The sequence below is a fragment of the Borostomias antarcticus genome, assembly GCF_949987555.1.
Source record: "Borostomias antarcticus genome assembly, chromosome: 18".
Classification (NCBI taxonomy): Eukaryota; Metazoa; Chordata; class Actinopteri; order Stomiiformes; family Stomiidae; genus Borostomias; species Borostomias antarcticus.
This window is the reverse complement of record NC_140251.1, coordinates 8,850,391-8,862,878: the sequence shown is the minus strand read 5'-3', so window position 1 is coordinate 8,862,878 and position 12,488 is coordinate 8,850,391. Positions and strand designations below refer to the sequence as shown.

Genomic DNA, 12,488 nt, shown 5'->3' with positions numbered 1-12,488 from the left:
GCAGGGAAGCAAGATTGGCAGAGAGAGAGAGAGAGAATGAATGAGGGAAGGACAGGAGAGGAGGAGATGAAAAAACATTCTGTTTTTAATTTGTATTCTATTTGCTGTAGCTAATTCAGGTTTTTGAGCGAGAGGGAAGTAGGACAGGCTGTGGGTGGGTATCTTCCACATGCATGCGATCACGTTTTTCTAGGAAAGGGTTTGTGACTCATTGGCTCCAGGCTTGTCTGCCTTACCCCCCCCCCTCACCAACCCACCCCACCCCACCTCCCTCTCTCTCTCCCAGCCAAACAGAGGCACGATGAGTCATCAACTCGCCTCAAACGTCACTGGTTTGCTCAGCTCACAAACAGTGATAAGGGGATGCCAGTGGTCACATTCCACATGTGATGCTCATCGGTCCCAATTAAAGAGACACTGAGTTGACTTCCCGTTCACATGGTAAGACTACTTGGAATAAAAATGAGTATAAAATAATTAAACAGGGTAAATGTTCAAAATGAGGAAGGCATCAACATTTACCAGACAAATACAGAAGGGTAATTAAACCTAAGTTAGCCTATGATTTATGACATGGAGGATCGACTGGTTTACAGGGCAGCACATTATATCGCATAGCCTTTAACTTAAACTAACATGTTCAGCATTCCCAAACACCACCTTGAGGACAGCAGGGCGTGCTTTGTCTGTCTGTAGCTGCTTAAACTAATTAACAATAAAATTAACAATTAAAAAACGAACGTTGTGAAAGCTAGAAGGAACATCTGCTTCCAACGACAAGTTAAAAAGTGTGCCATCATATGATCTAATGAAGAGGGAAAATGCCACTGAACAAAACTAGTCCTCAGTTGACTTCTTGCCCAGCTGTTGAAATGAAAGCGATCCGCGTGTCCACGTGTTTGTGTAATTTCCATACGATTTGCATATGTAAGCTTGTTTCGCCTATCGGACGACGCTGGCTCCAAAAGCGCACTCTATTTGCCAGATCGTGGTTTAGAAGCACAAATCGGAGCGCCCGGTTTCTGTGAGCCCGCCCTCCCAAACACGTTGCTTTGGGAGAAGCAACACGGGGCGCTCCAGTCGGTCTTCTACTATAACCACGTACCGACAGCTCCACTGGACTCGCCTGGATTTACCGCGGAACAAAGGAGAAGCGATTCGCTCCATCTTTGTGAGGTATGGCAACACTTCCTTTACGGTCGGATTTTTACTGCGATTTGTTACAAAACAGTCTTCAAAGCTTCATACAGAGCCATTGCATGGCCAATATCTTATTTGTAAACATAGGTAAAGGCTGTGTAGCCTATTGGCGTACGACATGTGCTATTTAATTATATTAATAATAATTTGTAACAATCGCAAGATTAAATTGAATAAAAAAATGTAACTATTGAAGCGGGTAATACTCTCTAGGCCAGTTCATGTGCTGGATTGCTCCTGAATCATATGCAGGGCCCCACCCACACAGGTAGACTGGTGGGCAATATCGTTTAATACTATTGAAGTAATTTATACAGTTTAGTTATTTTAAAATAAAAACCCATATGAACGAGGAAGGTGAAATCAAATTTAGTTAGCGTTGTGGTCTCCAGCTGTGACTGGGGGCCTACCCCACCCATCCGACCTCTCTTCAAATGATTTTAACAAACCTAATTGAATGAGTACATTTCTGATCTCGTCTGTGCTTCATAGAACGTCATCCTTGTAAATGCTGTGAGTAAAACGAGGCCGTTTTACCAGATCACGATGCCAGGTTTTGTCTGAGTGTGTGGCTGTTAAAGTGTGTAATGTAGGCTATTATCATCACGAAAAGAACCACATCAGTGGGCATTTTCCGAAAGTTTCAAAACTATTTCTTAGAACATAGAGAAAATAGACCAATTAATTGTTTTACTGCCAATTTAGTATTTTCTCTAAGTGTCTTTGGTCAATAGGTAAACCTTACCTTAAATGTATAATAGGCTAAACTTATAAAATATCTCTAGATTATTTGTAGTGTGTTACATAATCAGTACAAAAAGCCCTCTCTCTCTTTTAAAGTCAAATCACTGCACAAGGCCCTCCACCATATCAGTCGTGTTCTACTTAACAATGAAAGCATACGCCTGTGTAAGAGACAAAGCCACAGACTCCTTTTCATCTGCTGCGAAATTGAAAGATCCAGTGGGCCCAATAAGTAGGCTGTGTCCTGGTGGAAATGTACTTATCCTTTTCATTGGTGACTGCAGGCAGGTCTTAGTTGTGGACCTGATGTTGTCCTGAAGGCTTTCTGCAGGCCATTAGGACATATCCCCCTGCAGTGTGTGGTCCTCTGCTTGTGGGCCACTCCAGTTTTATCTGATTTGGTGAAAGTGGTTTTCATTGTTCTTACTTAGAGGGAACCGCTACACTAGAACCGTTACAGTTCCCAGACAATGGCTATTGCATCAAGCTGGTTGTCATGGTGTCAGACTCCTTGTCAGTCTGAATAAACAAACACAATGGTTTTGAATGTGTATGGTCTGAATGTGTACGGTCAGCCTATGGTCTGTCTGTCTGTCTGTCTGTCTGTCTCTGTCTGTGTGTGTGTGGACTGAGGAGTTGTAGCTGGAAAAGAGATGGGTGGTCAACATTTTAACACGCGGATCCGTCTTAGTCTCCCTGTCAGTATTCCACTCAAGGTTTGCAGAGGATAACATAGAGATGTGCTGATAAGAACTTGCTGTCCATGTGCTCCCCATTTCTGTCTTAACTGAACAATGGGGTGGCGTTGGCGTTTTCTCTCTCAGGTCAGTAATGGTCAGTGCTGGTTGAGAGACTGCGGTCCAGGATGTCGGCTTCAGATTCAGACAATTCCATTGACTGGCTAGCCAGCGACGATGAGGACGTCGCGAGCGAGCCGGAACTCGACTGCACCGCCAGGCCGGCCCAGACCCCGCCCCCTCCGTCTCCCAGCTCCCCGCGGAGCTACGGCAGCGGGCAGAAGGACGAAGAGGACCACGACCTGGGAGGCTGGGGGGGCAGCGGCGAGGACTCTGGCCAGGGCTCGCCCGCCAGCTGCACCACCGAGACGTGGGACGGCCACGCCGGCGCGCGGGGACTGTGTCCCGCGGCGGGGCATCCGGAGAGGTCAAAGGGCAGGAAGGCGCACAAGTGGCCCCTCAGCCCCGTCGGGACAGAGCCCAGGGAGAGGCAGCCCGGCTCCAACCAGGCGGAGAAGAACAGGCTCTTCACCACCAAGGTGAGGGCCGCTCTGGGGGGGGCGGATGTGGATGTACACCTGCCCGGTGCGCGCGAGGACAGCAGCACGCCAGCGCGTAGGGACTAGAGAGCAGCGTGCCCTATCACCCAGATCATGCTCTCTCTGGGTCTTATTTCCACTAAAGGCCTGGAGTGTGACATTTCCAGTAAAGCTCCTCCCATATAGATACTAGAATGAGTCAGAGGTTTATAGAGAATCTCTGACAGTTACGAGCACTGAAAAACAACACTGCACATATGGCGACAGAGTACAGGTGGCAACTGTTTGTGGGTGAAAACTGAAAAATGCATTTAGAATACAGAGAAACTAGGTTTTTAAAGTTACATTGAGTAACTGAGGGCTACATGCAATGAAATCCACCGAATGGTATGTAACAGAGTACAGAATTCTCTTGAAATTGGTTATGAACACAAAACAAGCGTGCTGAATGATTGTCTTTTTCAGTGCATGGAATTACAATGCTACATTCACCCACTGTCGTCAATCCTGAATGGCCTTCGCACAGGGAGATACAGAGAACGTAAGTACACTATACTGTTTCACTTTCTCCATAATACAAGCATGTTCTAGTTCACCCAGAGACTCACCCCCAGAGAGAAGCTATACTGGGGAGACAACGTGACACTTTGAGAAATATGTTCCTGAGAGATTGGAGGGGGAGATGTCTGAAACGGGTATTGTTTGCGCAAAGCTATCGAGTAACCACAACTATTTCTTTTGTGTGTAGCGCCTTTTATCAGTTAAAATAAAGCCCTCTTCATGTGAAGGTGTGTCTGGTGCCGGGAAATACAAACTGGCCGTAAAAACATTATTCTGACACACTTCAGATGAAAATGTTATGTAATGGATGTATCCTGGCATAGTGTTAGCTTAGCTCAGGGACTGTTACCATGTCCCTCTACAGAGAGCTCTCTACAGAGCGATGGCGGTGGCATCTGCTGCTAACCAAGTTAGATCAGATGCATCTCTGTTAGTCCACAAATCCAGCAGCTCCATGTTCTGGCAGGTCTGAAGGAGCTTAGTCTTGGACAGCTGTCAAGCTCGAAGTCCTCGTGTGACCCCGCACTTCCTGGCCACAGAGACAGCGAGTCTGCTCCCCACACACACTTCACCAGGGACCCATCTGCTCTGCAGACCCAGGGCCTGCTGTCAGGACAGTGCTCCAAGAACTTACGGTTGAAAATCCCCTCTAATTTTTGCAGGACTCAGCAGTTTCCAGGAGAGCGTGGCCATGGACAGGATCCAGAGGATCATGGGTGTTCTGCAGAACCCCTGCGTGGGGTGAGTGTCCTCATTATGGATCCTAGTAGCAGGCCGAAACTAGCAACTTGACACTGTCAGGCCGAACATGTGTTCCGTTTCCCCCTCTGAAATCTAGCATGTGCCTACCAGTATTTATGCCAGTGGAAGAGTGTGCGTGCGTGCGCACATGCACGTAGGGTGCAGCCTGTGTGACTGGAGAGTATGCTTGGTCCAGCTCAGATGGTAAATCTCCTTGTGCAGCCTATTGTGTGTGTGCGAATGCGTGCGTGCGCGTAGCTGGGCTCCTGGTGCTGTGACTTGGACACCTTGCACCTAGCGTGTGGCACAGAGAGAGCCTGCTGCCCCTCACACACCCAGGATAGGATATATTTACCTGCCTGTGCTGGGGCACTCTATTCCACGACGCCATGTTAAAAACGTGAGCTCCCCTCTGGGGGGTCGGCCAGTAAGCCCACTTGTGTCCGATTGATTAACCCTCCTCTGGCCAGACAGGACATGCTCCTTCCTGTCGACCGCGAGCTTACAGTACAGAACACAAATGATAGATTGTGAGCAACATTTTAAATGTTCAGATCCAGGCGTTGACTCGCAATGGTTCTTTCATTGTCCTCTTAGTAGCCTACATTTCTAGCTCTGTGAATGGGATTTACTGATTCCTATGACTTACCATTACCATTACCCATAGTACTGTGTGTGATATCACTCCCTATGGTATACTAGTGATGGAAGAGCATTGTTTTGTTGTCAAGACAGTCAGTTACTTGCTGGTATATGAGCATTAGGTAATATCCTGCGTTTGGCAGAGACGACTGCCAAGTCCTTACCGTAACAACCAGCTGCTCCCTTCTTGTGTGAACAAAGACTGGGTGTGGCAGCCTCCCTGTGGATCACGTAGACAGAGAGAAGGTGGACTAGCCCCTCCCTCTGTCCCTCCTGTCTTGTCTGGCATGCGCGTCCAGCTGGCACTGCCCTGTGGCAGACCAAGCCAAGCCTTGGACATTGATACTTTGTGCAGTCATGCCTTTGTTTTGGACGTGACGAACTGATCTTCGCTAATGTGCTCTGTTTTACAGTGGCTGGTAACGGCATGTACTATGTTGTCTGACAGAGCCCTGATACAGATCTGCCGCCGTTGCAAAACAATGGTAGCTGGGATAAAAGCGACTTGTTTAGTCTAATTCTCCGGGGACGGTGAAGATGAGGGCTGATGAGGGCTGCGTCACCCTCTCTGTCAGTGAAGTGGCTTCTCTTCCTGTGACGCGACATCGTGTACGGAGCTTGTTCAGGGCTTACAAGTTTATTTTTAGAGGGGAGGAGCTGTTGCGCACTAGGCCACGTGTGGGCACGGAACATGTGTGAAACAGACCTCGGAACGGTTCCTGTCACATGATTCTGAGTGAGCGTGGGTGTGTGTGTGTGTGTATGTGTGTGCGTGTGTATGTGTGTGCGTGCATGCATGTGTCTGTCTGTGTATGTGTGACCTCTTCAATATCATGTGTCTTGATTCAGAGTTAAAATTGCAGAGGGGAAATGAACCAGACACCATGCCAGACATTAAGCTGATCTGATGCACTGATAAAGCAGAGGGAATATTCTAGATCCCATCTCTTGTCTTCCAGGGAGCGATACATCAACATCATTTTGAAGATGGAGGAAATGCTGAAGACCTGGTTCCCCAACATAAAACCCAGAGACCAACACATGGTCGTCCAGACAGAGGAGCCCGCCCCCACCAAGAAAGCCAAGGTAAGCTGGTGTAAGTCAGGAGGAAGACGCGTGGGCGTCACCAACATGTGGAAGGCAGTGAGGGAGAGACCAAAATATCCATGATTCTTTAATCACATGGACACAGAGGCCTGAGGCAAGGGAGGAGGGGATTAAAATCTATTTTTACTGCGGCGGGGTGCAGTGGTCCTCTCCCGTTGACTGGGAACAATAACGGAGGAGAAAAGGTAATTTTGGCTGACTGGCCTGAGGGAGGAGCACAAAGGCCGAGAGACATCCGAGAGAGCTGGGGGAATGTTCCTCTCTCCCGCAGCCAGGCCTGTCAGGCAGCCTGACGCGCCCGATGAGCTGGGAAGACGGAAACGCACTCTGAATATTTACGCAGTCGGAAGATTATGTAACACGTTAGCTCGAGCCAGGACTATGACGGTATTATATCCACCATTTCGGGAAAGGGGGGGTGGGGGGGTGACATTGCCAAGCCGTTACCAGTTTTACTATATCCGTGATCAACAACCTTACCTCTGCCCCCTCCTCCTCCTCCGTAGTTGTCTGCGTCCGCCGCAGCTCTGGTGGTCTGCCCGTTCACCGTTAGCAGCGCCCCCTCCGCAGCGGGCGCCAAGGCCCTGAGGGTCACCGACCTCGCCCCCCCGGGAGCCTACCCCACCGGCCATGTGAAGTGGCTCCACGGCGCCCCCCACGTCGGCTCGCTCACGGCAGAGCAGCAGGCCCACCAGGGGGGGGGCGGCGGCGGCGCATGGCTGCCGCCCTCATTCCCCAGGAGCCGGGCAGCGCTGACGCAGGACAGTGCCGTGTCCTCCAGCACGGACGGCCGGGTCGCCAGGACGGACTCCGCCCCCGGACGGCCGAGCCCGGCCAAGATCAGCGCCCCCTGCCTGGAGAGACTGCTCAAGTCCACGGAGAGCATCATCGGCCACAAGGGGGCGTCGCCGGGAGGGGGCGTGACGGGCAGCGGCTGCTCCTAGTCCGGACAGAGGGCGTTGTGCCCATCCTCCCCAGGCCTGCCCCGCCCTGACCCGCCCAGGGCCGGTCGGCTCTCACTCAGCCCATTCCAGCCTTCAGGAGAGACGGGCGCCTCTCGCAGACGACGCGGGCGGTTCCATCCCAGCGTGGGAGGAAGGAGCGTCGGTGAAGACGGACTGCTGGAGCGAGCATGTCCTCATCCGGCATCATGCCCGCTTAACTTCCCTTTGTCGACTTATTTTTTTCCATGGTTGTACTTGCTTTGGAATTGTGTGTGTGTGTGCGTGCGTTTGTGTGTGCGTGCGCGCGCAGAGTAGGTCAGAAGGATGACTTTGGTGAATCTTGATGTCCACGGAGCTCTGCTCTGTCAGGGGCGTGACAGCTGAGTTCTTCTTTCTGTGGCTGATAGACACAGCACGGCGATAACACTTCAGAAGTGGGAATTGAACAGTGGAGTCATGTGCGTTGGGAACACTTCAAAAAAATTCAGTGTCACAGTGTCTCCATATAGCTGTGGTGTATATGTGGGGTTGAATGTGAAATTGTTTCATGAATCTCCTCTTTTAAGTTTATTGATGTGACTGTTACTCATTTGTACACTTTATAAATAAGTCATTGGTACAACAGTTCTACCTCAAAACAGGCACCACGTCAAGGTTAATGCGTAAGGAATATGAACGCCACACACACACACACGCACGCACGCGTATGGACATCTCACCAGGTCTGCAGTGAGCCAAACAGCCTGTGATGGCCGGGTTTTGGGCATGAGTTGTTCTGCTCGTACAATCAGAGGGGGCGCTCTCGGCAGGGATGGTCCCACAGAGGGACTGGTGCCAGGGGGAAGAATGTGAACTGCTGATGTCTCTGGAGTCTCCCAGTGGAAGGCAAACAGTGCCTGTAAAGTCATGCTGTGCCTGCCTACGCCAGTCCAATACAGAGGGAGAACCATCCAGATTACCTGAACCCTCTGAATGAACCATCCAGAATACCTGAACCCTCTGAATGAACCATCCAGAATACCTGAACCCTCTGAATGAACCATCCAGAATGCCTGAACCCTCTGAATGAACCTTCCAGAATACCTGAACCCTCTGAATGAACCATATCCACAATACCTGAACCCTCTGAATAAACCTTCCAGAATACCTGAACCCTCTGAATGAACCATCCAGAATACCTGAACCTCTGAATGAACCATCCAGAATACCTGAACCTCTGAATGATGTACAAATCAGGAATTCTCAAACTCCTGCCACTTCCTGTATCAAGTAAATTATTCAGTTCTTGCCAACTGCTTTGTGTGGTGGGATGGGACGTTTCTGTTTCTGTTGCACAGCACTGGACAGGAGACCACCACAGAGGGACGAGGTATTTCTTTGTGTAAATGTAAAAAAGAAAGAAAAAAAAGGTTAATTTACCCTGAAAAGTGGCCTTTATAGTGTGATATTTTATACTTTCAAAATAAATGTGGTTATATTTGTTTGACGTAAACATGTTCCTGCTTGGACGTGCTTTTCTTCGATTACATTTCTTCACTGTTAAAAACGACAGCTCTCTTAGTTAAGTAATTTGTTCAGGAAGCATGGATATAGGCTACACTCAATTTGTTTACCCCTCTGTAAGGTCAGCGACTTGATGAATTACAGGAGTGGTCTGTAGAGGAAAATACTGAGCACATTCTCCCCAAACTCACAAAGCAGCATGGGTAGTATACAGCTGGCACTGTATCAGAAGCTATTGCCAAAAAGAGAGGAATCCATTATCTATCAAAGTACAGTGACTACCACATAAGTGGGCACAAAGGATTTGTGCTGAGGAGTTGGGTGAATGAGACGGTCAGAAGCAGCGATCACCCAGCTGAAAGCCACATCCTGTGGGAGGAGAGAGCACTGTGGCTCTTTTATTAAACAGGCTGTCAGTTCACTTCTTTCCTGTACAGTCAAAAATTACATTTTGACTACCAGGGCCCATCGAACCTCACCAGTATCACTTCTCAATATTGTTGTTTCTCAGAAAGGGCGATTGTTCTAGGTAATGGAGGGGTGCCAGGACGTCTGTCTGTCATCCAGTCCTCCGATGCCCTGGGATGTTTGCTAGTAGACAGTATTTTACCACGGCTGCTAGCCAATCAGAATCAAGTATCCAAACTCTCCGTTGTAGAATAGCCTGTTCTCACTGCTCTTGCACTGTAAACTAGAAAGTACATTTCCTGGAGAAAATGTGAGGTGGGCTAGCTGCTGCAGTTGTATGTAACAGCTACTGCTAGAACTACTACGGACAAGGCAATCTCCATGCACCCACCGGCGAAGACTTTGCGTCTCTAGCCCAATCAGGGGCTGAGTTGTGGGGTCTGTGGTGTGGACAGTGGCATGGTGGTGAGACTCCGCCCCCTCAGGTCAGAGCTGGTCGAGGACAGTGTACCCCTCTCCGGGCCACCTACCCGCCCGCACCGGTGAAGACCATGTGTCTCTAGCCTACTCAGGGGCTGAGTTGTGGGGCCATGGCGTGGATAGTGGCGTGGGGGTGAGACTCGACCCCCTCAGGTCAGAGCCAGTCAGGGACAGTGTAGCCCTCTCCGGGCCACCTACCTGACTCAACCGGTGAAAACCGTGTCTCTAGCCCACTCAGGGGCTGAGTTGTGGGGCCCGTGGCGTGGATAGTGGCGTGCTGGTTAGGCCCCACCCCCTTGGGTCACAGCTAGTCGGGGACAGTACAGTGACCTCTGGGCAATTTCAATGCATCCACCAATGAAGACTGTGTCTCTAGCCCACTCAGGGGTTGAGTTGTGGGGCCCGTGGCATGGATAGTGGCGTGGTGATGAGACTCCACCCCCTCAGGTCAGAGCCAGTCAGGGACAGTGTACCCCTCTCCGGGCCACCTACCTGACTCCACCATGAAGACGTCGGGGCAGTCTCCTTGCACCCACTGGTGAAGACTGTGTGTCTCTAGCTCAATCAGGGGCTGAGTTGTGGGGTCTGTGGCGTGGTGGCGAGACCACCACGCCACCACGAAGAGAAAGAAAGAAAGAAAGAAAGAAAGAAGGATGGAAGGATGGAAGGAAGGATGGAAGGATGGATGGAAGGAAGGATGAAAGGAAGGAAGGAAGGAAGGAAGGATGGAAGGAAGGAAGGATGGATGGAAGGATGGAAGGAAGGAAGCAAGGAAGGAGGGAAGGATGGAAGGATGGATGGAAGGAAGGATGCAAGGAAGGAAGGAAGGAAGGAAGGAAGGAATGAAAGAAAGCAGGATGGATGGAAGAAAGAAATAAAGAAAGAAGGATGGATGGATGAAAGAAAGAAAGAAAGTAAGAAAGAAGGATGGATGGATGAAAGAAAGAAAGAAAGAAAGAAAGAAAAAAAGAAAGAAAGAAAGAAAGAAAGAAAGAAAGAAAGAAGGATGGATGGATGGATGGATGGATGAAAGAAAGAAAGAAAGAAAGAGAAAGAAGGAAGGAAGGAAGGAAGGAAAGAAGGAAGGATGGAAGGAAGTATGGAAGGAAGGAAGGATGGAAGGAAGGAAGGAAGGAAGGAAGGAAAGATGGAAGGATGGATGGAAGGAAAGGAAGGAAGGAAAGAAGGATGGATGGAAGGAAGGAAGGAAGGATGGAAGGAAGGAAGGAAGGAAGGAAGGAAGGAAAGAAGGAAGGAAGGAAAGGAAAGGAAGGAAAGGAAGGAAAGGAAGGAAGAAAGGAAGGAAAGAAGGAAGGAAGGATGGAAGGAAGGATGGAAGGAAGGATGGATGGAAGGAAGGAAGGGAAGAAAGGATGGATGGAAGGAAGGAATGAATGAATATGAATGCTACCACAATAGTCATAAAAGGGTGCCTGTACAGAGAGCATGCACGTGTCCCCAAATTCAAATCCCAACTGACACTGTGAGCATCCTCTCATTCACTTCAATGGAAAGGCATGTTGGCTTCAGACAGCTCTCTCTCAAAAAGTATAAATGTCACAGCCTAGATATTGACACCGTAGGAATCCTGGGAAAATGCTGAACATTTTAGGATATGATATGTCCATGTAGCTTAAAAACTGTAGGCATGGCGACGTGTTAGAAAAAGGGTAAAAATGCAAAATTAGCAGCTCAAAAGGTAGAGTGTGGGCCCATACATTTCAATGGGGAGCGCAGTTGCCGAACAAATCGTCATACAGCGAAAACTACAAGTCACACGGCTTAGATACTTTTATTGTACGAATCAGCACAGTTATGGGAACGTTTCGATATATAATATGTGTATGAGCTGTTAAAACTGTAGGCATAGCGACAAGTTAGAAAAAGAGTAAAAATGCAAAATTAGCAGCTCAAAAGCTAGAGTGTGTTGCCATACACATACGTACAATGAGGAGCGCAGTTGCCGAACAAATCGTCATACAGCGAAAACTATAAGTCACATTGCTTAGATACTTACATTGTACGAATCAGCACAGTTGTGTGAATGTTTTGATGTATAATATGTGTGTGAGCTTTCAAAATTGTAGGAGTGCCAGCAGTTTACAAAATGTGTGAATATTTTCAAAGCAACTGCTGCCACCACTCTAAAAACATAAAATTTCTGAACATTCCAAAAGCATTTCAAGCAGTTTCAATAGGACAAAAAATAGTTTTAAAAGTTAAATTTCTAAAAAACTATAACAAATATCAAAAATCTGAATGGATCCGTTCAAGAGCTGAACGTCATGAACATTTTAAAGTTTGAATGAGGTTTCTAGCACAAAGTATGAAGAACTAGTAGAGGTTCAAAAAAGCGGGGAGAATAATAATAATAATAATAACTAGAAAGTACATTTCCTGGAGAAAATGTGAGGTGGGCTAGCTGCTGCAGCTGTATGTAACAGCTACTGCTAGAAATACTACGGACCAGGCAATCTCCATGCACCCACCGGCGAAGACCGTGCGTCTCTAGCCCACTCAGGGGCTGAGTTGTGGGGTCTGTGGCGTGGACAGTGGCATGGTGGTGAGACTCCGCCCCCTCAGGTCAGATCTGGTCGAGGACAGTGTACCCCTCTGCGGGCCACATACCCGCCCGCACCGGTGAAGACCATGTGTCTCTAGCCCAATCAGGGGCTGAGTTGTGGGGCCCGTGGCGTGGTGGTGAGACTCCGCCCCCTCAGGTCAGAGCTGGTCGAGGACAGTGTACCCCTCTCCGGGCCACCTATCCGCCCGCACCGGTGAAGACCATGTGTCTCTAGCCCACTCAGGGGCTGAGTTGTGGGGCCGTGGCGTGGATAGTGGCGTGGGGGTGAGACTCCGCCCCCTCAGGTCAGAGCCAGTCA

At 49.1% G+C, this 12,488-nt stretch overlaps 1 protein-coding gene across 1 annotated transcript; it reads left to right on the top strand.

The window, feature by feature from the left end:
• The first annotated feature begins 1,063 nt into the window (after nucleotides 1–1,063).
• Nucleotides 1,064–8,641, top strand: ciartb (circadian associated repressor of transcription b). The gene is made up of 6 exons (XM_084452690.1): nucleotides 1,064–1,176; nucleotides 2,769–3,220; nucleotides 3,686–3,761; nucleotides 4,444–4,522; nucleotides 6,124–6,250; nucleotides 6,778–8,641. Exons 2-6 carry the CDS (start codon nucleotides 2,810–2,812, stop codon nucleotides 7,213–7,215), a joined length of 1,131 nt encoding a protein of 376 aa, XP_084308816.1. The 5' UTR covers nucleotides 1,064–1,176; nucleotides 2,769–2,809; the 3' UTR covers nucleotides 7,216–8,641.
• Nucleotides 8,642–12,488: the final 3,847 nt, after the last annotated feature.

Excerpts from the sequence above, each read along its gene's own strand:
- ciartb (XM_084452690.1), top strand. The coding sequence starts at position 2,810 with ATGTCGGCTTCAGATTCAGACAATTCCATTGACTGGCTAGCCAGCGAC. Across the intron at positions 3,762-4,443 it reads CACAGGGAGATACAGAGAAC|GACTCAGCAGTTTCCAGGAG; the intron begins GTAAGTACACTA and ends TAATTTTTGCAG. Across the intron at positions 4,523-6,123 it reads CTGCAGAACCCCTGCGTGGG|GGAGCGATACATCAACATCA; the intron begins GTGAGTGTCCTC and ends CTTGTCTTCCAG.